The 26,940-nt window shown below is 35.5% G+C and overlaps 1 protein-coding gene across 1 annotated transcript in view; it reads left to right on the top strand.

Annotated features, from left to right (window-relative positions):
- LOC121313274 (CUB and sushi domain-containing protein 3) overlaps nucleotides 1–26,940 on the top strand; it is a 514,488-nt gene that overhangs the window by 403,827 nt on the left and 83,721 nt on the right. The window contains exons 35-44 of the mRNA XM_041245642.1: nucleotides 8,047–8,171; nucleotides 8,314–8,410; nucleotides 9,540–9,644; nucleotides 12,358–12,476; nucleotides 12,778–12,847; nucleotides 13,426–13,542; nucleotides 15,875–16,084; nucleotides 16,521–16,709; nucleotides 23,022–23,199; nucleotides 25,997–26,142. Coding sequence (XP_041101576.1) covers nucleotides 8,047–8,171; nucleotides 8,314–8,410; nucleotides 9,540–9,644; nucleotides 12,358–12,476; nucleotides 12,778–12,847; nucleotides 13,426–13,542; nucleotides 15,875–16,084; nucleotides 16,521–16,709; nucleotides 23,022–23,199; nucleotides 25,997–26,142 — 1,356 coding nt within the window. The remainder of the gene's footprint in view (nucleotides 1–8,046; nucleotides 8,172–8,313; nucleotides 8,411–9,539; nucleotides 9,645–12,357; nucleotides 12,477–12,777; nucleotides 12,848–13,425; nucleotides 13,543–15,874; nucleotides 16,085–16,520; nucleotides 16,710–23,021; nucleotides 23,200–25,996; nucleotides 26,143–26,940) is intronic.

Below are 26,940 nucleotides of genomic sequence, written 5' to 3'. Positions count from 1 at the left end.
GTCATTATTTTATTACTGTAACATCTCAAAAAGCTCTGCAAATGTCCATGATATTCTTTGAGCGCTGGATGCAGAACCAGCTATCTCCTTTGTTTATGTCAGTGTTATCTGTGTGGTGCATGGGGCTATCAGATGCGCCCTTTTTTTCAGCTTCATTCGGCACTGTACAAACGAGTTCCGTACTGCAGTTCCGCATAGTAGCTCCTCCCTTTCAAGTGATCACGGTTACATCCGTGAGCGACCCTCTCCGGTCTTAACTCTCAGGCAAGAAATAGATACACATTTCACCCTTAATGATGCCAAAAGCCAATTAAAATTGGTGCAAAGTGTGGTTTACTTGGGTCTGCAGCTGGATTTCCTTACAGTGCATGCCTACCTGTCCACTGCCATTCAGAACTGTCTGGCCCTGTTTCAACAGGGATCCACAGTACAATTGGTGTTGTGTCGGAAACTGTTGGATCTTATGGCCACAGCTTCATTAGCCATCCCACTAGGGTTACTCCACATGTGCCAGCCCCAAATGTAGCTAAATGCCTTCTGGCTACATCACAAATGCAACAGACACTGTCAGCCCCTCACCTGCGAGAACGTGTAAGAATGGGAGTAATCCACAACCATCAGGTGGTAACGACAGATGCATCCAACTCGGGTTGTGGTGTCCACAACCTCCACATACATTTACCAGGTTCTACCGACTTAATGTGGTAGATCCCATTAATGCCTTTATTAGGCACAAGGGTCCTTGAGGTTGCACGCTCACATCACCAACACTAGTTGGCAGTAGTGAGATTGAGTAGTGAGTCCCTAGTGAGTCCCTCATGTGCTGTCTGCTCATACACCCTCGCTACGGCTTTGTGTATACTTTCCTAAAAGTATTGGTTGGTGTTCGTCTTCGAAATGAAAGGAAACTATAGGTTATAAATGCAACCCTGGTTCACTGAAAGAGAAGTCAACCACCAAACAATACTTTTCGGATGCCACAGGTCAGGTATTGGTTGGTGGTCGCCTTCTCTTTCAGGTGATATCCCATCATGCCTTTCTTCTTAAAGATGTAAAGCTGGCTGTACACATGATCCCCCAATATCTCTGACAAGCAACTGGGTACGATATCACAACAAAAGGTTTGGTCCAATTATTTTCTCCCCCTCACCACATCAATTCCCTACACAGCTCAGGGGAACTGAATGTTCAGTGGGCTTCCTCCGAGCGGAAGTCAGCGAGATGCTGGTCTCTGGAGGACAAAAGTCAGCCCTACAGGTGTCCTGAGCTCAGTGGGCGCCTGTTCGGTAGGGTCTGCTGTAACACGATGAAGAGAAACAGTGTCTGACGGTTTTGCCTCCTGCGAGAGTGCCATTGCAATGCTCCCCCTGGAATCCCCAGTGAAGACTGACGACTTGTGCTCCCCTGACTGTATGACTCACCCTACACACCTAGCTAATCATTTTTTGACTGCATATATATATTCATATACATATTATAGCTGTACACATAAAAACAAATAAGTTTCCTAGAGAATGGTAGCTTCCACAAATCTAACCTTATGGTAGTCAAAATGGAGCTAAAATCCAGCACTTTAAGTTTTATGTATAAAAAACTTCCAGTAGTACAGCACTTTTTTTTTTAAATACTGGTAGTCAATCTACAATAGGCTACTCTACTCTCCCACATTTCTCACTACATAATGTTCTTTATGTAATAATACATGCATGAATGAATGAATCTGAAATCTGCAGGGATCCAGTGTACCGGTAGTCCTTACGAGTTCAACAAATTCCTCCGTAGAAAGTTAATCCATCTGCCCTTTTTTGTAAGTTGTTTGCAAACTAATGTTAAGCCCTTTTTTTTATTTTTTACAAATTCATGGAGCATTTTTTTTTTTTTTTGCATGTTCTGAAACAAATCTTTCTGTATGAATTAGGTTTAAGAAATTTTACTTCAACACTGATGCTGAAGTCAGTAGCCTGCAGCAATAATATTAGAGACCACTGGCACGATACATCTTATTGTGAAGGGAAAAATATCTTTATGTGCTTTGCAGAATGCTTTGTTATTTATTGATGCAAAAGTGATGGAAGCTATTTCATTCAATGTTTTTCCTTCTTTATGCAAGTTAAGGTTGTTATAATAGTAGAAAACACTAGTGGAGGCTTTCAGTAAATTGATGATGCTCATAATGCACCAGAGTAGCAAAATGCAACATGTCTAAGACTTTTGCACAGCAGTGTACATTTCACTCCAACTCTGGGTGATAGATCTCTCTCTCTCTCTCTCTCTCTCTCTCTCTCTCTCTCTCTCTCTCTCTCTCTCTCTCTCTCTCTCTCTCTCTCTCTCTCTCTTTCTGTTTATTCACACACTTGTCTGAAATGGCTCATGATATGAGAAATGATGTATTTATTCCAACTTTCTTTTAATAGCAAATCAGCACCCCTAGTTAGCGGCAGTTTTGACGAGCTGTGGTGCTGCTGATAATTTACAAAAAAATCTGAAAACATTCTGGACGCGGCAGTTGTCCCGCATGAACAAAATCATACAAGAATTATGTCAACCTATGGAGCCTTCTGACTGCTCTTGTCTACAACGACTACTGTAAATAAAATACAACTATTCAACCTGTGTTTACAAGTAAACATTTGTAAATTGCAGTGTTTAAGAGGATCATAATGGTATACTCTACTTTTTGATTTATTTGCGCTAAACATATATGGTAAGCATGCTGAAAACATTATATCAAGGAATGTGGTTAAAAATTTTATTTACTTAACTAGATAAACATGTGCTGATACTGGCATCATTTTATTAACATGTTTAACATAATAGCAACTGAATGCATGTTTTGTTCTTTCAATGTCTTTCAACACCCCCACTATAAAAATTGTTCAGTGCCACTGCTTCGATATGAAATGGTGTCACTCTTTTTATACTGGTGGATAGATGTATGGACCATTCTGAAGCAGGCGGAAATCTAACTGGTGGAAATTTAAATTATCCAACACTTTGATTTTTGTAAAATAGACACAGATTCTTAGATCACTATATATTCCGCCAAAAAGAAAGCTTCAAAATAACTAATCCTAACTTTAACTAACTTTCCTGTGTATAATACACATTTTTAAAATGCTGCAGCTATAGTACTTGGCACCAAGGTAGCGGTCACTGCTGACTTAATTTCCTATGATGGTATATGTGTTTTTCAGTCATTTTTATTTTTAATGTTGGTTTTTCTCCCATGTATGTGTTTGAGAGGTGACAGTTTTCCAAGTACAAATTGCTGTACAGGTCACACTGGTGTAAAAGTCTCTCCCCCTTTTTTTGAGACCGCACCTTTTTTGGGTTTAAAATATATATTTTTTACAATTGCTTTTTTTTCCCCCCTACATGCTCAACACTGATAAATAAACAAAGTTACAACATTTTATCTCATTAATCATTTTACGGTATTTTTCATTTTTAGCTTAAAGCTTAAAATCAAGTTATACATCCCACATTACATCTGTATTAACCCTTTGAGTAGTGAGTTCTAAAATGCATTGCTGGTCCTACGGGAGTGAGTTTTTAAAAAAAAAAAATTCTGTCTACTGCATGCGCTTGATTATTACGAGTACAACGTAAAACCAGCTGAAAGCTATATGTTTGTATGTTTGTAATGAATACAGACAAATCATTTTTAACGTAAATAAATAAAAACAATATATATATATATATATATATATATATATATATATATATATATATATATATATATATATATATATATATATATAGTCATCAGGAAAGGTTTTGATTGAAAAAAAAATGTAGTCAATAAACAACGGGGTGGAACAACCACAACACATCCTAACATAAAAAGGCTGAACTAGAGAGAAAGAGAGAGAGAGAGAGAGAGAGAGATGAATAAATCATATCCAGGTAAACAGGTTGTGGGGGCGAAGGGAGTGAGAGTGTCTAATGCTTCAATGTATGATTCTCCTTGAAGCATGGAGCAACGCACACACCATGGAGCAACGCACAGAGCTTGGCGTTGCCTCTTTGCTGTCACTTGATGTTGATAGTAAATATTCTTTGTTTATATGTCTTCGCTGACACCCGATTCAGTGGAAGAATTGTATGTATTTTAATTTAAATTGGAATCTGAATTCAGAATTATTTCTAATAGTTCTTTCTCACTGAGCGATTTTCGCTGGTTTACAAACACTTTTGACATTTTTGTGACTGCAGAGGGTGCAAGGGACCAATAAAAGGTATTACAGAAACCTAGTGTTACAATATCATGTGATTAGGGGTTTTTAGGCTCAGTAATTCAAGTTTAAAGTTGAAGAAAGAACATTTCTTTCCAAAACCATACTTAGACAATAGTTTCAGCTGTGTTGACCTTTACAAATTTGTTGTATTAATTCAAATTTAAAAGAAAAGTATTAACACTAGAACCGCCATGCAGGTCAATTTGACCGATTTTGGATTTAAAATTTTAATTACTCTTCCGTTGTGAATCGTATGTGCGTGTCTGTTCTTGATTTTTCCAAAAGATATAAATCAGATAAGTGATCAGGAGAGGCTTTATCAGTATATACGTCTGTAAAATAGGTATGTGAAAAGTACAGAGAACAAGGGGTGGGGCTTGGCTGGAGAAACAGTACTGAGTGTCATTTTGCAATTCAATGCCTGTGCTTTACGTCTTTTTGATGATGTTGGACAGGGTACGACATCGTATTGGAAAGGGAAAATTGTAATGTCGGACCTGGTCCGACATAGGATCGCAAAGGCTTAATAATGTCGACAAAAGAGCAGTTCCGAGAGTTAAAGCGAAGATGGTGTGACAGAATTGCCAGCAGGCCTTCCACAAACATGGTCCACGAGGCGCAGAGGTCGAGGTCGAGGACATGGCAGAGGCTCCATTTTTGGTGCCATCACCTGTGGTGCCAGGGGTGGCTTTGCCATCTGCAGCAGCAGCTTCTGAAGTGCTGGCTTCTGACCAACCACACCACGGACAACGACAACGGCTGCATCGGCTTCTGGAAATAACATTCAGGAGACTGTTTGGGACATTATAAATCCCGGTCTTGAGGCTGTGGGAAGACATTTTTCTGAAAATATTTTGACTGAAACATCAGGTCCAATGCCGCACGCAAAACGAAACATTGATACGCCACTCAGTGCTTTCCTATTATTGATCAATATGCCAATGCTGCTGCACATTAAACACTGTACAGTAGCAGAGGCACATAGGGTAAAAAAATGATGACTCCTAGACATTGTCTGTGGAGGAGTTACAAGGGGCCTTTGCAATCCTGTATGTTCATGGCGCGTATCGGGGCAAAAAACAGTATGTGGAGGGCTACTGGTCAACAAAGTTGGGGATTTTGTTTTTTATCGAGACATTGTCTAGAAATCGCTTCCAGGAAATTCTCAGATTCGTCCGTTTTGATCTGAGAATAACGAGGATTATGTGACCTGAGACATATAAATTTGCACTGGCTTCCAAAGTCTGGAATAGAATAATTGAAAACGGCATTGCCCGCTACATTCCAGGAGCAAACAGCACAGTGGATGAGCAGCTGTTTCCCACCAAAGCCCACTGTCGCTGGATGCAGTACATGTCCAACAAACCGGACAAGTTCAGAATAAAATTCTGGCTGGCAGTGGACGTTGATTCTAAGTATCGGGTGAATGTGCTCTGCTGTTCAGAGACTGGAAGACAGCGTTGTCACCACAGACAATTCCTTTACTTCATTCCATTTGGCTATTGAGTTGAAGAAGAAAAAACAACCCTTGTAAGAACAATGAACAAGGCGAGACGTGAGCTACCACCATCTTCTCAAGCCTTGACTGCACCATTGTTCTCCACTGCACTGCTCAGGCAGAACTGTGCCAGAAGTGTGTACAGGTAAAAGAAACAAAACAATGTGTTGATTCTTAGCTTTTTACACAGCTCAGTGGGTATCGGGACCGATGGGGGAAAAAAGAAGCCAGACTGTTGAATACTACAATACCACCAAGTACAGAGTGGGCACATTGGACCAGATGGCACTGTGGTACTCTGTCAAAGGTAGTTCTCGCAGGTGGACTGTGGCTGTTTTTTACAATGTTTTGGACCTGACACCCATAAATGGCTATGTTTTGTACAAGGACTGCATCAGGATCAACATCAGCAGGAGGGTATTCATTTTACAGCAAGCCACAGAAAAAATTGGATCAGAATAAAGAAAAGCAGCTTGCAAATGCCTCTCAGCCTTCACCTAGTGCTGCACCTGCTGGCACAACCAAGAGGAAAATGTGCCAGGTAGCAAAGTGCAATGACAATAAAACTGTGGATGTCTGTGCCTGTTGTCAAAAGGCAGTTTGTGGTCACCTGCAGGTACCGGACCCGATACAGGACTCTAGTATGGACAGCCAGACCCCCAGAGCTGTAGATAATGAGGCACAGAAATAATACTGATAATACTGCATTTTTTTAAGAGGAAACAAATGTGAGATTGCTCTTTTGTTTTTGGAAATGTTTTCCATCCTGTGAGACATATTCTCCTTGGTATTGGAAAAGTGAACAATTTAATGAAAGGGGAATATGTATTACTATTATTAGCTTATTGCCTTACAGGTTAATAAAAAGACAGCAGTAAGTAATGTCACAAATCTAGTGCTTAGAGTTAATTTGACTTTAAACTGAAAAGGTGATAGATGGACTACTAAATAGATGGACTGAAATGGAAAGATTTAAACTCCGCTCTTTCTGGCCATATTTTCAAAATGGTTAAAGTGTTCTTGAGTAAAATTGCCAGCAGTGCTTAGCCTACACTGTTTTATAGTGACCACACAGACATTATTTAGAAGAAACATTTCACATTTACAAAAGGAACCACATTTAAAAAGGGGGATTAAACCAATACAGGTGTGATATAGAAATACAATCCAAAAGAAATGAACAAGAACATAAAGACTTGCAGAAGTGATAGACTTGGCTTTCAAAAAATATTAGCCACAGTATCACTGATTAGTTACACTCGGGTACCTTGAGTTATCTTTAACCAAGCTATTTATTTATTTAGAATTACATAGTATGATATATGTACAGCATACGTGTGCATGTCCCACCACAGATACATACTGTAAACCCTTTAGTAAGTGTTAATATATGAACGTTTCTTTTGAATGCAAACATGTTTTAATGCCTCTCATACTTCTGAATTTGGTTTCAGCCTGTTCAGGGAGTCTAAACTGAACAATGTCATCTAAAACGTTTTAAATTCTCCCCCTGTGCTATGGGCTGATGCTGAGTGCTGTTGAAATAACCACCTGGTACACTGTGAGATAGTTCACTGAAATACATTGTGTTCTGAGGTATCAGTCATTGATTTTAAAGGATTAATACCTCAATATGTCCTTTCACTTCTCCTCAAAATGTGTTCTTCCTGATCTTGGTCTTTCAACGTTAAACACTGTACAAGATACATGTGTTAGAGACCAAGATACCTGCACAAAAACTTACTTTTCTATTCTGTGCACTAGATCTGTCCCCAGCGCTTGATACTTTCTACAGTACAAATTGTTGTATTTGTAAACAAAACAACAGCAAATATTACTCTGAAATGCTTAGCAAAATATGTGCAGAGCTAAACATGTAAAATGATTAACGATAACATTGATAGGAATTAACTCTTAACTATGGCTGCAGTTTATAAAATTTACAAATTATAAAAACTGTGATAACAGTGAAAATAATGAATGCTAACATTGCAGAAATATTCCCAAACTACACTACATGTATCACAGTTATCAATATAACAATCACTGTTTGTTTTGTTTATGTGGTATTTTTAAAAAATGCTATAAAGATAGCAACTCCTTAATTAAAATGTATCTAAAGTTTATTTTTGACATTCAATACCATACTGGCATTATTTTGTTCTGAAGTAGTCCATATTTTTTTTTTTTAGTTTTTCTTAATGTTATGCCTTTTAAATCTAAACTTTTATTATATCTTTTTTTTGTGTTATGTGATTCATATTATGAGTTGGAGGTTTTTATTTCCTAATTTTGAATGTTTTCTTCTAGTGCCCTGCGGAGGAGTTTTGACTAAACGCAGAGGAACCATTCTATCACCAGGTTACCCTGAGCCATATGACAACAATTTGAATTGTATATGGAAGATCACAATGCCAGAGGGAGCTGGCATTCAAGTGAGTGAGCTGTTTGAAGTAACATAAATGAAATGCACAAGACCTAAACTATTTCTTGTTGTTATACTATAGGACTGTGCACATAAAGTACTGACAAATTAAAATGTTAACCTTCTCTATTTTTATTCCTTCCCTTTATAAGATTCAAATTATAAGTTTTGCTACAGAACATAATTGGGATTCATTAGATTTCTATGATGGAGCAGATAACAATGCTCCAAGACTTGGCAGTTATTCAGGTAAAAGGCAATTTTATTTGTAATAAAAGTACACAGATCACACATTGGACTTTCATAAACATTATTAGCTCACTTGTAATCATCCATTGTATGTAAACCCCAAACATTATAGACTGGAAGTCAAATTTCTACATTTGCCTGTTTGCATGCATTCCATCTCCATCATCATATGTGGTAGAAGTTAACTTTGAATCCCTGTTTGAGAGATGCAGTCCAAATGTCACTGTAATGTTGTTTAAGCAGTAGAGCCTGAAGAAAGGGCTTTGCTGTCTACCTTGTGCCATAAAGAGAAGGGCCTTACCAGGCAGTAAAGCCCTCTTGTGGGGGTTGTTTGGCTGTGTTATGAACAGTAACATTTAAGGGCCTTTCCCAGGTATTAGGGACTTCATATTGACCAATCAGGTTAAAGGAAATCTACAATCCATTTTCTAATGTCTATTTAAACAATAACAATCGAGACACAGGGCATTTCCATTAATGACTGGATGGGTGAGTTGGTGGTCATTAACCCCGGGAATCAGCCTTGGCACTGGATAAGTCTACCAAGTGAATTAACACTGAGATATCTGAAGAAACACTGACTCCTGATGTACAAATCTGTACTAGTAGGTTCTAATCATTAAGGGTGGTATGACACAAACCACAGTACTGTTTAGATCGGATATTGCAGGGGTTTTTTTTTGTGGGGTTTTTTTTTTTTTTTTTTGCAGTACTGTGTTTGAGGTCTGTGTATGAGAGGGTTTTTTTTAAGTGCTAGATGAAGTTTATACTGTTGCACACATTATTTGATTTAAGCATTGTAAATTTCCCCCAGTTTCTCTGTGTAAGTTAAACTGAATTTCTTTTTTCTAAAATACGGTATCACTCCATGTGTTGAAAGAGTTAAAGAGGATTTACAGTATTTGGTATGGTTTGTTCTCAGCTAATTCAAAATCAGCTATATGACCTTAAACCCTAGTTCTTTTAATCCTTTCACCTTTTCATTGTTTATATTCTTCTTCACGTTCACATAATTGATAACGTCCTGTTAATTGTTTGAGAAACCATAAAATGAACAAATATTTGAATGTAGAGAAAAAAAAAATAACATTGCAGAGATGATGCAATTTGTTTGGTTACATTGTTTTAGGCACAACAATACCACAACTTCTGAACAGCACATCGAATAACCTGTACCTGAACTTTCAGTCTGATATTAGTGTGTCGGCTGCTGGATTTCATCTTGAATACACAGGTATGGCATATGCATAGGAGTGGTATCAGATAAAAACACTGCCTATAGATTTGTCAGTCTGATGTCAAAATCAATTTAAAGGTAACAGTCTTAAGCCTTTCACACAAAATCTGAAAAAAATGGCACCTGACAAAAGTACATAGTTTTTTTTTTTTTTCATTTGATCTTTGAATTCACCAACATATGTTTTAAAATCACCCCATAAAAAGAAGGATTTCAACATTAGCAAGATAATTATTTGATGGAAGCACAGCTATCACCATTATACTGCAACAATTGGTGATCAAATGTTGTATTTTGCATGCATTGCAGGTCAGTATTACATTCACTGTTTATTGTAAAAGTTTAGCTTTTAAACCCGCTGTGATTGTACATTCAGCAATGTAAAGGATATAATATGTCAGGATTCAGATTTTGTAATTGTAAACTACAATAAGTGAATATATATATATATATATATATATATATATATATATATATATATATATATATATATATATATATATATATATATATATATATATATGTATGTCTCCCATTTCCGTATCAACATCTAAATTGATTACACAATCCATTTAAGTGCTACAGCTAACCCACCAGTTAAAATACCTTGGGCATTTTAATTAATTCTGAGCAATACATTATGTAAAATTATTCCTGCAGAGTTCAGCATCAATCAACATGCACAATTACAGTTGGTACATAGTTTTAAGAAATGAATCTCTTGTTTAAATGTGGAAGTGTAGTCGTTCATATGTAATCTAAATAATTGTATTTTATTTTTGGAAAAAATATATATGAGATTGGGTAGACAGTATTTGTTACTCAGAAACAAATAGAGGAAACATATTTAGATGCTGGTTTAAACAACGACTGAATTTCCATACATGTCATGCAATTCCTGAAATTGAACATAAATGAGTGTTTCATATTTACTCCCTTTATTCTGCACCTAGACAAGCGTATTGAAAAGTGCTACTAAATAATCAGGTACCAGCAATCACCCAAATCTGATAAGTCAAACTGGTTCTTCTTCATGGCTTCAAATAGGTAATACATTAAAAACTAAAAGACTTAGGTGAGATTGATTTCTAGTTGGACAATTATTGTAATAAGGTATACTGGATTAAAGGAGGACCCTGATTTCATATTGGTTGTGTCAGCAGCTTACATCTCAACAAATTAATAAAAATAAATAAATTAAAAAAACAGAACAGACTGCAGGAACACCATTCAATTCTTGATAATAGAATTCAAACATTAGTAAATATAAATTGGTTTCCAACAGAGGAAACTTTATAGTGGTTGACAGCTTGACTTTTCACTTTTAAGTACGAAACAGTTACCGAATGGGTATTTACCTCCTAAGATCCAAAACCTGAATAAAATATATCAAAGCTGCTCAGCCAAGTCTCTATGATGTAGCTATGCCTTCCACCGAGGGTATAAAAGGATTACACACACAGAACTCGGTGCCATTTTTCCTTTCAAGAACTGATCTGACAGGAGAGCCTATTCACATAATTACTTTTTATGTGCTGTACAATACATTTATTGTGTTTTACACAAATTATATGTGATATTTCCTATCAAGCATGGAATGTAACCATTAGGCTACCAAATGTTTATTTAACCTAAAGACCCTGAAACCTGAATAAGATATATCAAAGCTGCATGTACTGCCTGTGACTGCTATTCTTCCTAAAGACCCATTCAGTAATGGTTACATTTCTATTTCAGGGAACCACGGTTATGCTAATGTTTTGACAGTATGCTGGCTTTGTCTTAAGGAATACTGGCAAAGCTGCCATTGCTTTAGACATATAGAGTGGATGAAGCCACTCAGGTCCGACATTTCTGACCCATCTTTCGACCCGGACCTGCTACTACAGGGCCGACCGAATTCGCAACCCGCTGCAACACTGTATTCTTACCCGTGACCCAACCTGACCCCGAACCTGAAAGTGTTTGTCCTTTACCTACTGCCTGTGTCAACTGACTCTCATTCTGTAATAATAATAATACGTTATTTGGGAAAGTGTTACAGACCATTACACTGAAACAGCACACAAAATGTTTTTGGTGATTCATATTCATACCTGCGCATGACCTGCACTCGAACTGCAAACCGCGAAAAAGATCACATTCAGACCCGAACCCAACCGGCTTTACAGGTCACCCGCAGGTATCCGACCCAATGTTAACCATTAACCATGCTGTATTTGGCAAATATCTCAAAACCACCAAAGTGTTCCCTTATAAGAGTCCCATAGTAAAAAGCAAATCATAAGTAAACATTGTAAAGCCCAAAGAGGTAAAGCATACAAAATAAAAAACAAAAATCCATGGCTAACCATGGTAAATGTATAGTGTAACCATGGGAAAACTGTACAAATATTGTGTAACATTACTGTGATAGCACTTTTTTTTCTTAAAAGAATAAAAGACCCATTGGTGTTAAACTATAAATAAACTGAAGCAAAAGGCTTGCTGTATTTCCACAATTGTGCTTCAGTCCTCTATTTACATTACCATGACCACAGTACAAGTGAGTGCAAAGCAATTATGTCTTTGGTCATGAAGTATTGTACAAATGATATTCACAGTATGTAAGTTGAATAATATTTTGTCTAATTATGTATGTGCTATTGTTTTTCTAATGACACAGAAAGTGACACTTTTAAATATAAACCTGAATGTTCTCTACTCTAAGCGATAGGTTTAGACTCCTGCCCAGAGCCACAGACACCAAACAGTGCAATAAAAGTCGATGATAGATACATGGTTGGAGACGTGGTGACATTTCAATGTGATCAAGGCTATTCTCTTGAGGTAAGAATTCCTTTTAATATTAATCCAGCTGTGTGGTGATTTATAGACCCACTTATTAACATTAGTACACACAATACAAATACAGAGAAATCAGTTTTTCGACAAATCAGGTTTAAAATTGTAACACCTTGATATATTAATCTAACACTATTTAGATCATTAAAACAGATCCTGATGTCAAACACACATAATAAGATAACAATGCTAAGTCATGTTAGCTAAAATACTATATTCTGTTTTCTTTTTTATATCAATGTTACATTTAAAGGATTTCTAATCAAATAAAACATTTCTCTTTAAGGGGCATACCCATATAACATGTATGCCTGGTCCTGTTAGAAGATGGAATTACCCTGTTCCACTATGCAGAGGTAAGTTCTGTAATTTGAGGGCCTTGTAAATTTTATTTTTAAAAACCTATTAAAGAGGTTGCACTCTTCAAGCATATACGTTCTATAAACATATTTGGATTAGTTCACTTTACGCAATACAGGAGTAAAAGGCAACATTTTGCACTTGTGTCCCACAGAATAGAAATACCAGATTATTTAAATGGATATTTCCAAAGCAATGCAACTGTACTTTACTTTATAGATATGGAACAATATCATAGGGGTGAGTAACTGTTTGTTAAGGTTGTCTTTTGCAGCTTAATTTAAACTAAAATACAGAATAATAGTTTCCTACAACTGTGTTTCTGAGTTTTGTGTAGACCTAAATTAATTTACCGAAAAATCTAAAGATTTTTATCCTTGATATAAAACCATGGGGATAGAAAGGGACAGCAAACAACATTGAAAAAGGCAGTTATTTAAAGATCATGATATCAAAAAAATGATAGAAAGTAGTTAAAAGTACAAATAATAGCCAATAATAACCGAGTCCATTGTCTGTCATTTCAGTTTAGCAATCTTGCTGTTTCTTGCTTTCTATTTTGTTCTTTATATAGCCCAGTGTGGAGGTTCACTGGACGACTTTAGTGGAGTGGTTTTAAGTCCTGGTTTCCCTGGAAACTACCCCAGCAGCTTAGACTGTATATGGACAATAAAGCTTCCAATTGGTTTTGGTAGGTATGCTTTGCCTCATGTGTTGGTCAGGGCATAGGAGTAATTTACACGGGGGGCACGCCCCCCTCACTTTTTCAATGAAGGGGAAATGCCCCCCTCACATTGCAGGAGTACTAAAACTTTTATTGAACGATAATGTGTTGGTATAATTACTAGTCAGATGATGAGATGGTGTTTTACAACGAGGATCTGGATCAGACTCCACTGATCTCTAACGTTGATCCGATCCTGGAACTGCACCATAACTAGGGAAACTGACCAGTGAGACGTGAACATACGTAGTGCGTAGTTTAAAGACCCCATCTGACAAATGTGTATACAGCCTGAGATCACAGTAATCTTGGGGGAAAAATGTTGGGGAACTATGTTGCTATATCCAAAACACAGGGAAATGGTTTAATTTTGTAATTCACCAAGCTCATGTTGTTTACTAATGTTATCACACTGAGGTTTCAGTCTACTTACAATTTAACTTTTCCCTTTAAATTGAAACAGTAAATTTAAAACAGCAGAATAGCATTTGTGCTTTGTGCAAATAAATACAGATATCAATAAAAACTAAATACATTACCAAATTATTTGTGTGCTTAAATACATTGCACAGACTCTCTCATCTCTATTTATCAATATTACAAAAACTTACTCTTGGTCCCATTTTACTAAACCTTTTTAAACTAATAAATAAACAATTACCACAATAACCATAGTGCAGTTGATTTCTTTCCTGTAAACAAGAACACATTTAAAGTTTGCAACTCATTGTCTGGAGTTTGGTGTTGTTTACATTATGGTCAATACACTGAGGTTTGAGGTTCAAGCTACATCTATATATTTTAAGTGAATGGAAGCTGAAAATGCTTTTTAAAAACACCCTTGTACAATACCAATACAGTACTAGCATAATTTTAATAGCAAAACTGTATTTATCTTTACTATTTCAATTGTGGGGGAACCTCAATGTTTCTAGAAATATATTTCACGGGCAATTCTCATAAAATCTGCATTATGCCACACTTGCTCTTGTGCACAACGCTGCCTTAGGGACAGGTTGTACTAAAGGGATCTGATCCTGGATCCAGGCTCTCATCTGAGAAGTCATGGCTTCGTAATTCCACGACTCTGAAGTGACTGAATAATATAGCTATTTGCCACACTCATCACTCATGAAGCAGGAATGTATGGCGATCTTTTAATTAGACATACAAGGGATGCAATGTTTTGTTTTACTTGTTGGTGACATATTTTATTATTTCAGATAGAATAATCTTGCATGCACCAGCTACATAAACCCCCCCCCCCCCCCCCCCCCCCCCCCCCCCCCCTACACACACACATTTGAAACCAAAGTTATGCCACTGGCTCAGGGTTATAAATGTAATGTATGTTGGCTCTTAGTGAGGCAAGACAAGCCATGTGTCACTTTTAGTTTATTTGTAAATCAAGAGTACCTTTGATCAGGAGTTAAACCTAAACATTGCCTCAAAGCCAAAGATCCTGACCGAGGACTCCCATCCAATAAATCCCTACAAATTAGAAATTTGGTTCACTTTACAAATACCCATTTTGTTGAATAATGGTACATGCTGTCATTGTGAAATTAAGGTTATAAATGTACACTAAAGTGTCACAATCTAAATAACCACAAGTACTTAACAAGAGTGTCCATGTAAATAAATTCTTTGTTTGGGCTTACTCAAGAGTCAGGTTCATTCGGGAGATTGTTCTGTATGTGCTACAGCTCCCCAGAAACAATTTCTAAGCCCCCCATAAGACCTCAATTGGGAACAACTGTCTTATCTTTTTTTTTTTTTTTTTTTTTTAAAGAAAGCTCATTGCTCAATACTTTATTCAAAGTAAACTGGAATGCTTATGTTCTAAGCTCTATCCTGTTTATTAATGGTGATCCAATAGACTTTTACAACATTTAATTTCTGGTGCTTTAATTGTATGCCAAAGGATACAATTAAAGCACATACACATTATTAATGTTCTGATTTTGAGGACATTATAATATTGCCTAACTATAATTTATTCATAGTAGTACCATGTTAGTAGTTGTCATATTAACAGTTGTAGTTGTGGTATATTTGAACACGCTATTATTATGTACCAGTATTATAACATTGACATGTTAACAGTATTTTAAATGGCTTGAACGTTAATATGTCACATTGCAGTAAAATATTACATTTTGGTTATGTGTAGGCGCATTTTCATGTCAAATTGTTCAGCTTATGTGTGACTCATAATGTTTTATCATATATATATATATATATATATATATATATATATATATATATAATATATATTTTTTTTTTTTTTTACTTACAGGTATTCAACTGCAGTTTGTAAATTTTTCCACTGAGTTAATCCACGATTATTTAGAAGTGCGCAGCGGCTCTATAGAGACTGGTACGGTGATTGGCAGATTTAGTGGCACTCAAGTGCCAGCCTCACTCTTCAGCACCACTCATGAGACCAATTTGTATTTCCATAGCGACACTTCCCAGAACAAACCAGGATTTCATGTTACATATCAGGGTAAGTACTAGAGTAAACTCGGTGATCTGCTCTCGTTATGCTGCTGATAGTGAAGTTTGAAGTCTGGTATAAAATCAAAAGAGGCAGAGTATGAGCTGCCCATATAGTATCCTTGTAATATATTGTATATATGTGTGTATTGTTTTTAATGTGTTGTATTATATAATATATTGTTTTTAATGTGTTGTATTATGTAATATATTGTTTTTAATATGTTGTATTATATATTGTTTTTAATGTGTTGTAGCAGTTTATCACCTGTTTCACCATTTAATTATTATTATTTTTTTTTTTAACTGAGGTGAATTATACATACTTCAATATTGTATTCTTATATAACCCAAGGCATCATATTTAAATAACTTTGATTAGAAATATAACAGATAATTTAATATCAAACAATAAAGCAGCATTGTTCACATGTTTGATTATATAGCCTATCAGTTGCAAAGCTGCCCTGATCCCCGTCCTTTCCGGAATGGCTTTTTGATTGGGAATGATTTCAGCGTGGGACAAACTGTTACTTTTGAGTGTTTTCATGGTTACACTTTGATTGGAGAGGCCGCGCTGACATGTCTCCATGGTTTAAGTCGGAACTGGAACTATCCTGTGCCTAGATGTGAAGGTAAGGTTGAAAGAAAATTATCTTTCTTACTACATATTCATAAACAGCATTAAATAATGGGGTCAAATATCCGTAGTAAGTTCTGACTGGGCAAGGAGAAAATAAATGCAAAGCCGGTATGGGATATTGTGAGAGAGACTCCTATCAGTTTTTTTCAGGATGATTTTTTTAGGTGGTATGGGCAAATAAATAACGCTAATCAGTCCATTCTAGGTAGTGTAACACTAGCCACACTCACGGTCCTTAGTTTGCCCCTAGTAATGACACTCAGGACACAGGAACCTGAAGTTTAGCGCTGACTCACACATTTAATAATACAAAAATAAACAAAAACCTAACCCCCACTCGCTGTACTCACAGAACATTTAATGCAGGTCCCTGACTAGCTTGCAGGACGCTAAACCGTTTACCTGGCATAAAACAAAACAAAACAAACAAAAGCTTCACACAGTACCTTTTTTTTTTTTTTTTTTTTTTTTTTGTTATGATTTAGCACACTATCAATCGGGCTCTCCACATAGCAGCAGCCCTGAGCAGACTAACTGTTCTCCTTTAATAACCTGCACCTAGCTCTAATTTATAGTACTAGCCAGGTGCAGGTGATAATTAACAAATAATAAATTAACAAATAATAATCATACACTCATTTACACATGTGTTTTGGCAGGGAAGATTTTGAATTCCTCCCTGCTCTGTTACAGTAGTTAATGACCAATTTGTCAGTAATGCCACGAGATGTAGTCGACTTACTACTATAAACCTTTTAAAACATAATGTTTTGTTGGCATTATAGTCTAATATTAGAAAGCACCAAAAAAAAAAAAAAAAGCCAGTTTGGTACAGATGCTGAAGCATTAGAGCGTTCATGGTAAATGGCAACGTTATGTTAACGTGTGTTACGTTTAAGTTCCCAAGTTGTGTTTTCAGTGGTCATTTTGTTTCAAATAAAGGCTTTCATGTGATACAACTTAATAGTAATGGATAAAGCGAGTTATACTTTTTTGTTTAAAGCCTTCGAACATTACAGTTCAGCAGACGCAACTGGCAAATATTACACAGTTACTGACATCTGATTTGTAGAAGACAAAACAATCCTCACAAGGCACAATGAGGAATTCTGTTCAAAATAATATAATAATAAAAAAAAAAAAAACCTCTAACAGTAGTGACATTTCAACTTCCCTCTATTTACAACTGAGTTTTATTTACACGTTTATTTACTCAAATAATAACAGAAACATTTAAGCAATAAAAAAAAAAACAAATTCAGAACAAACATGAGGGTAAATATTACTATAGTAATGCAATCCTATACATACCTATTTTATTTTATTATATTGTAAAAAAAAAAAAAAAAAAAAAAAACAGTGAAAATTGTGTCCACACTAAAAAACAGTAATAAACTTTTGATAGGAAATCTTATTGTTTTCTCTGTGTTGTTGTGGCAAAGTGCCTGCCCCTGTGTGTATTTTGTGTTGTGTGTTAATGTTGGTGTATAGTCATCGGTACACGGGATATAAATGGTCTGTGTAACACGAGTGTTTAAAATGTATATTTGTATTTAGGCACGAGGATTGCACAGCACTTCATTTGCAAGTAAAACATAATAATATGTGAGCACGGGGAATTGCACTTTATTAATTCACGTGCAGTTGTACTATGACTCAAATTGAATGATTGATTAGCAATCGAGTCACAGTACAGCTGCATAAAAGCTACATGTTTTCACCCACTCGGGGTTGGGTGTTTGGTGAGGTGTATGCCACATAGGATTAAAACCCACTGTCAGGTTGTTAAAAACTAATCACAGTCTACAAGGGTACTTTATGAGATGTAATTAATATTGTAGTGAATTTCATTTATCAGCATTATAACATCACAGAATTCCGGTGTGAAGTTTTACTACATTGTATTGTTATTATTTGGTTTTAGAAAGTTCCAGATTTTCTGTGTAATAGATCTATGTTATAGACCTACCGTACTATGTTTACCATTTTGCAATATTTGAAGGTTCTGGAAATGTGAAGAAATCTGTAAGCTATTGCCTCATTTGGCCTCATATATAGAGTCGATCTAACGTGATCACATTATAAAGAGAGGGTATTTGTTTTAGCTAGTATAGAACAGTCAGAACCAGGCTTTTAAAGAAGAGCACTACTGTACCTTAATGACAAGTACCAAAGTGCTCTTTGGTTTAAAAGAACATACACAGATTTTGTTTGTATTTTGAAATTACAAAAGTATTTATTTCATTTGACCTAAAATTCTCATTGGAAATCAACTCAAATTCTATTAATCCTGCAACTTCCCTAAAATATATTTACCTAGTGGTTTTTTTTTTTGTTTTTTTTTTTTTTTTTTTTTTTTTACAAACGTGCAACATAATGTCTGTGTACAGTAGTGCTCAAGATTGTTTGACCTAGTTTAAAAAAAAAAAAAAAAAAAGGTCGGATCTCATTTCTAAATGCTTATTCAGCAGGGATATAATCCTCTTTAAGGAGATTTCCTCAGAGTGTATTGTTTGGCATAGTCCCCTTGTGTAAAATATCTTACATCTACTGTACTGTGTGGAGTCAAGAGTAAAGCTTTCAAAATCTTATCTTTGATAAATACACCATTGCACTTGTTGTATCAAAAGATAAATTGTTTTCAAAAACTAGTTCAGTTTCCTTGTTGCAGTGTTTACATAAAGAAACATTGCTGTTGTTTGTAAATGTGTGTGTTTAATTACTACCCTAGTTAAAGCAAGGAACAAAAGAAAGGTTTAACAAAAATATAATGGAAAAATAGTAATTCAAATACATATACATTACTTGGAGGACATCAAGCAAATGTTAGATTTGAGGGTAACCAAAAACTGTTTCCAAATGTTTTGGATTTAAACATGCTTCCATTTTTATTTTACTGTAAAAAAATAGTCCTTATCGATTCCTATAATTGTAAAATAATAATGATTGCGTCTAGTGAGAGATTGCAATCATTCTTGTGCAAAGTAAAAGTAATGTGTAAAAATGTGCCTACAGTCCTTCCCACTTGAACTAATTTACAATGGCCATAAAAGGGTTGACTGAAAGAGTGATAGAATGACACAAATTAATTGTATCAACCTGCATGGCCTACATAATGCCTAGATTGATTGTTGTAGTTGATACTTCTAATAACACATAGGCAGTCCTGATAATGATAGAATGCCACATGTTAAATATATAAACCTGTGCCACCTAATAACTGTCTAGATCAGTGGTTTTCAACCTTTTCATCTCAAGTACCAGTGTTTCTAGCAGGGACACAGGTGTACCAGTAACTATGTGCAATCTTAAACTGCTGTTGGAAAACCGAGACCTACCCCATTACAACCAGGTTTGTGTCTGTACTTGCTTGTTTGTTGTTGCATTCTGCCAAATGGTTAGTCTATGCAGCTGATAACTGAAATGAACTCAGCATCTTTATATTTTTAGTATTTTGCAAGTGCTGTGTATGGAATTGGTGGCCGCACCTTTAATTGTCCAGTTGTAATATGGGAAATGGCATGCTGCAGCTCCCATGCTCGGTATTAGTGAAGTCCTGATCTCACAGTTTGTAATGCAGACAGCTCTTATGATTTACATGTCGTTTATTCTTCAGTAAAAACAAGTTTAAATTGCAGTGAGTTTGTTCTGCTAAATTTTGATATCAAATACACCACAGCAAGCACATTGTCATTTATTTTCATTAGGACAATCTGAACGCTAAATTTAGTATTTTTTTTTAATAATTTTTTTTGTTTTTTTTGTTTACTGCAATCAAGTAAGCTGCAGTACACAGTCGCTTCCTAATTATAGTCTCAAGTATTTCTGTATGTTCTGCTTTCACATTTTTTAAGTGTTAGAGAAATAAACTTTTCCCTGCAACAGCTGACCCTGCTTGATTTTCTTTGATAACGTCCCATTCAATCGACTGATTTTGATCAGATCTGGTGCTGCTTTAGTACAAAACTCACACTACATCCTTTTTACATAATGGCAACAGTGCTCTTAAATGATTGTGCCTGCTTCTTTGACTGAAGAGATAGTATCAGCTCTTCTAACTATTGAATATTGTGCAATTAAATCATACTGATACTTCTGAAGGTAAACAATGTTACTAAATATATTATATCTGGGATGCAAGATGCAACAGAGGAACACAATACAATCGTGTTGACTCGAAACTTTCTGCTGGTGTTAATATACCTCTCTCTGCACTTTCAAGTGTTTTTATTCCATCAAATTGTTACCATCCTACTCGCACTTCTTTTTATTGAAACGTGATATACATTTTTTTTTTTTTTTTTTTTTTTTAAATATATAGAGACCAACTTCATTTGTAAATATCGACACTTGCTTTTAAAGGGAGATGCAGCATTTTTGTGCCTAACCCCTAAAAAAGAGGGGTTTTTTTGCATTTGTAACCATTTTAGTGGCAGTCTGGAGCCCTGCATCATAATTTCTTATTTTGTGATTCAGCGGTAAAAACAGATTGATACATTACGATGGTGCGATTGAGGGAGCGTTGTGTTTTGACGAATCAAATCGTCATAAAGAACTGTCGGTGCGTACCTGTAGCAGGCCTGTCGCATACCAGTAAAGGTACGCGTACCACAGGTTGAAAACCGCTGGTCTAGGTTGATATTTGCTTGCAGTACATACTTCTAGTCCACGGATGGACGTATCTGAAAAACAAAGTGGCCCATAATTTGGGACGTGTCTGAAAGTCAAAGCATACCAGAATTTGGGACGTTATGTGAAAACCAGAGCGGCCCAGAATTTGGGACGTAGCCTGAGAATGAGCAGTCTATATGTAAAACTGTGATTACATTAGAGATAAACTAATGAATCCTGTGACAAAACTGTAATAGTGGGCAAGATATATATTTGCAATTAAAATAAATCACGCAAACGATTATAGACATATGCTATTTCAAAGAAAAAAGTACATCACCACAGAAAGCCAATTCTTACATTTGTGCATAAAACATATATAAAATAGTCACCCATAGTTTGTTTTGTTAGCACAGCAAAATACCACGTTAGATTTTAATTGTTCTGGAAAGCAGATCTCTCTCTCTCTGTCTCTCTCTCTCACAATGTTAAAAATGCCGCAGAGCTTTCCCACTCGTGGTGATGTCATATTCCTCAGACCAATCAGAATGGACCAATCAAAACACAAGACTGTTATGCACTTCCATCCCAAAAACCAGGCCTGTGTCATACCTCATTTTATTTGTGGTCTGATTTTTTTTGCCAACACTAATGATTAGCTGTTTTGTGTTCTAGTTTTAGTTTAAAATAAATTACTTGCGGTTATAAAAACCATATGCACAATTGTCAACACATAAGAAGGAATGTTATAGTTTTTTTCTCGTATATTGCTCTTATTTGAAGTCATTGTCATCCATTTATCATACTGACTGTGTGCTCTTACTGGACTTTGCTTGTATAAGCAAATATTTTTACTATAAGTTAACTGCTCTTCACCGAACTTGCTCTTAAGCAAATATTTTTTACTATAAGTTAACTGCTCTTCACCGAACTTGCTCTTAATTGTAATTATTTACTGTATTCTTTATTTTGCTCTTATCTGAATTTGATCTTTTCTTCTACTGATTTTATTGTACTTTACAACTGCTCTTATCTGTAATGTGATATTTTACAATGTGATATTTTGTAATAATTATAAGTCGTCCTGGATAAGTGGGCCTGCTAATAAATAAATAAATAAATAATTAGCCATCTGTAGGTGGTTATTGATATTTTAGTGTATATTGGCCACTGTTTCAAAAAAACATTGAAGAATATTTTTTTTGGTTGTGGTCTTCTAGAGTTCGGTAGACAGAATTTTGTTGAAGATCTCAAGCCATACAGACGTGTACTGCACTGAGAGACTCTGAGAGAAAAAAAAAAAAAAAAAAGCAAAAAAAAAAACAGTTTATTCAGCGCACAACTTTTGGTACACGAGCAAGTTATTTCTTTTATTTATTATTTATTTATTTTATTTATTTATTTTTTAAAGATAAACAAAGCTTGCAGTAAGAATACTGGTATGGTTGGATGCTCAGGAATTTTTTTAAATAATTAGTTTAATGTTCAAATGGACAAAAATGAACTAAACAATACAACCAAGAAAAGTTGAAACATGCACGAAACAAAGGCAAGCAAAACATTAGTAAACTTTCAAACCTATCAATATTCACTTTAAAGGAGCAATTAATCGCAAGGATCTGCTATAATGAGAAATTATTATCTTTTTTTTTTAACTGAAAACGTTAACATGTAAATGTTTTTGCTTTCACAGCGCTCTGTGGGGGAAACATTACAGCAATGAATGGCACTATTTACTCCCCTGGGTACCCTGATGAGTATCCAAATTTTCAAGACTGCATTTGGCTTGTTAGAGTTCCACCTGGTTATGGGATATACATCAACTTTACAGTCTTACAAACAGAACAAATATATGACTTCATTACTGTGTGGTAAGCAATAACTGCTATTCTTATTTATATGCGTAGATAGAACAACATTTTAAGGATGCATTTTGTCCAAAGACCTTACTTCAGTGTTGATACAGACCATGGACAAATAGCTTTTCTGTTTTGTGTATTCACGTGTATCTTCACTTTACCTAACCCTTGTGCTAATTCTCATCATCAATGAATGTGCTGCGTATTTGTGATCTTTATGGCTACTCAAAGAATCTGTTCACTTTAGGAATGCCATTTGAGTTGTATTCCGGCCTTAACATTTAAATCTACACTTATGTTTGTTGTTTTAAAATGTAGTCATGTTAGGTGTACTATGCCATATTTAGAAAATCTAAGTAAAGCTGTGCTGGTATTTGAAATCTCTACTGTTAGTGGGAACTTTAAACAGAGGTAAGCCAACATATTACCAGAAAAGGTAGGCCTTTGTTAGTATTTTAAAAAACATTAAAACGTACCTTCATTTATTACCTTCATTTACTCACAGTAGAAACATGTGTCCTACTGTACCAGTATTTATATTCTGCAACCATGAGATCACAAAAGTAGGTCTTTTTTTAGATGGATTTGTGATCAGATACAGTACAATAACAACCGATTTACAAACAGTTTATATATAACATTTTATTTCACTTAAACCTCTGAATCAAACTAATTCTGTGGTTGGGTAAACACGCTGATATTAGTTTAGTTGGAGCTACTACAGTCAGTTGTTCTTAAACAACTCAAAAAAGCTGTCAATTTCTACTGACAGAGTGCTTTCCATTCTCTTGTTGACATACGATAGATTTACCGTTGCATTTTCTGTTTAAGTAGCTTGACTACCAGTGGATTGCCCAGTGCATTGTTCTTCAAAGGGCTGCTTAAAATTCATAAAATGCAATGCTCTGTCTGACTCATACTTCACCATAATGGTTTTGTCCAGCTGCAAATTTAAATAACATTATTGGTTTATTGTGATTCTGCTATGTCTGAATTAACATTCTGATACCTATTAGTTAACTTGATTTTCTTTTTGCGTTCTATGTGGCTAATGTAAAGAGTGCAAATTAATTTTGCTAACCAGTTATCTTTCTGGAAATAATTTTTCATTGAGGCCAGGCTGCATTGACTAAAGCCCAATTCAAGAATTAATGAACAAACATATGATTTATCAATTTTTAGAAGTTTTGAGATTGACTTTAACCTCTACGCAGATGATACTCAAATGTATTTCTCATTATCTGTACACTCAAAGCTTGGACCTTCCAGGATGAGTCCAATCATGGATATCAAACAACTTTTTGAAGCTCAACTCGGACAAGACTGAAATCCTGCTCCTCGGTACTCAACAGAGGCTGCAGTTAGTTTGCATAGGAAACACGCCCATTTCTCCTCAGTTTTAATAAGCACATTAATAATACTGTAAAAAATCTCCTATTACCATCTTAGATGATGAAATGCTCGTCCATGAATTCATCATGTCAAGAGTGAATTATTGCAATTCTCTCTTTTCCGGTGTTAGCGACTGCACCTTAAAAAAAACTCTATAAGGACAAAATCAACTGAGCACATCACCCCCGTCCTGAAATCTCTACACTAGCTCCCTGTGAAGTCCCGCATTGACTATAAAATGTGTCTATCTGTCTGACCTGATTGTCCCTCATTCTCCAAAGCACACTTTGCGATCGTCTAGCGCAGGAATGCTATAGATCCCTCGCGCTAATCTGAAATAATTCAGCTGGGGAGCTTTCTGCTGTTATGCCCCAAAAGCCTGTAATCCCCTCCCAGACGAAATCCGACATGCAGACTTTTTCTTTTGGTCGGCTACTGAAAACCCATCTGTTCAGAGCTGCCTTTAACTGGTAGAACTGTCCCTTGTTCTTTTTTATGTGAAGCGCTCTGTGATGAGAACACATGAAGGGTGCTATATAAATGCAAGGTATATAGATAGATAGATGGCTACTGTCTTCAGCAATGTATCTATGTAGAGACAGTATCTGGGCCTGAGCGGCAACCTCTTGCTTCCCAAGCCAGTGTTTTAACCACATTACACACCGATTGTTCCGTCTAAGCTATTTTAATATAATTTTTAAAAATATGAATAGGGGTCATGAGTATCTGTTACAGTATACAAAGAAATACTCCCATACAAGACTTTGTGAATCTGTGGAACACTTAAAAGAATCCATTACCTTTGCACCAGCTTATCCATAGCAACAGTGCATCATACAGACATCTCAAATGTATAAACCTGGCTAGTGTTCTACATATATATTTTTTTTACAATTTAGACATACTGTAGAGTATGCTGCATTGTTGTAGTGGGGCAAAATGTAATTTAGCCAGAAATCTCTTTTGGCTATTCCACAAAAAACAGTGGACATTATTGTAATTGGACCTTCAACTATCTAGAAATTGAGTTAAGCTATTGTTGCACTTAACAGATATAAAATAGCTAATATATGTGCACTGAAAGCAGCAGCTGCTGTCATTGGAAGGTGAGCTAAATAAATCAGTTTTTATTATCTTTTTTTTGTCGGACAGTAAAACAAATTCACTAGTCAAATGATGCATTAATTGGGATGAGGTAGACAATAACAAGAATGTTTGTCACACAAAAAACTGAAACTTTAAATCCACCCCAACTGGTTACATCAATAGACAATACATGTTATTTCCTTCCTGCTAAGAATCATGGGTGTCAAATAATAGTGACCCATTATAGACAGGTTTTGAATCCCATTTCAGTCACCAAACATTTCTGTATAACAAATTTAGATTTTAATATATATATATTTTTTTCTTTTAGGGATGGTCCAGATCAAAACTGTCCTCAAATCGGTCAGTTTAGCGGAAATACAGCACTAGATTCTGTGTACAGCACATCAAACCAGAACCTGATCAAATTTCATAGTGACTTTACGACTGGTGGATTCTTTGTGCTCAGTTATCACGGTTGGTACCTTTCACTATTACATTTGGTTTATTGTTGCTGATTCTTAATCATGAATTAAACACACACACACACACACACACACATATATATATATTACAATACATTGTGTTCTTCAGTCTTCCAACCATTTAGCCATTAAGTTCTATAATTGGTGCATTAGCATTGTTTATGTGTAGTTAATGCAGGCCTAGTCCAAAAAACTTAAAAACAATATCAAGATTATATTTACTTCTCTCATAACAATTGCTTGCCATTCTCATATTATACCTTATAAACATTCAACAGAAATGACTGTCAAAAATAATTTGTTTTCTTGCAATATTTAAAGAGTAAATAGCTTTTTATGTTTGGAAAAAATCTGACTGGTTGACATTTCAATTACAGGTACTGAAATTCTTGTATAAGTCTGTGTTGTGGTGCTCTCATCTGAATTCAGGAGATGCTAGTTGCCTGCCATAGATTTATGTAACGTACAGTATGGTAGATTAGTCAAAATGTATTTTTAGAAGTAGAGCCATTGAGATGATGTTTTATTTTGTTTGCTATGCACTAGCTGATGTAGTCTACATAAGCAATTACACACTTACTAAAAAAACTGAATTTTGAGTTTAAATAAATAAATAAATAAATAAATAAAAACTTTGGCTAAATGAATTTGTTCCTGTTGAAGTGACGTCCTATTGACTCCAGTGAGATGACAAAAATTTGGCAGGACTGCAATAAATATATAAACATGCCTCAATACACAAAACCAGTCTTACCATTCAACTAAAGAGCAATTTCTGTAGTTGAGGGGC

This window comes from Polyodon spathula, chromosome 3 (assembly GCF_017654505.1).
Source record: "Polyodon spathula isolate WHYD16114869_AA chromosome 3, ASM1765450v1, whole genome shotgun sequence".
Classification (NCBI taxonomy): domain Eukaryota; kingdom Metazoa; phylum Chordata; class Actinopteri; order Acipenseriformes; family Polyodontidae; genus Polyodon; species Polyodon spathula.
Note: the sequence above shows the minus strand (reverse complement) of the source record. Positions and strands in the feature narration are given on the sequence as shown.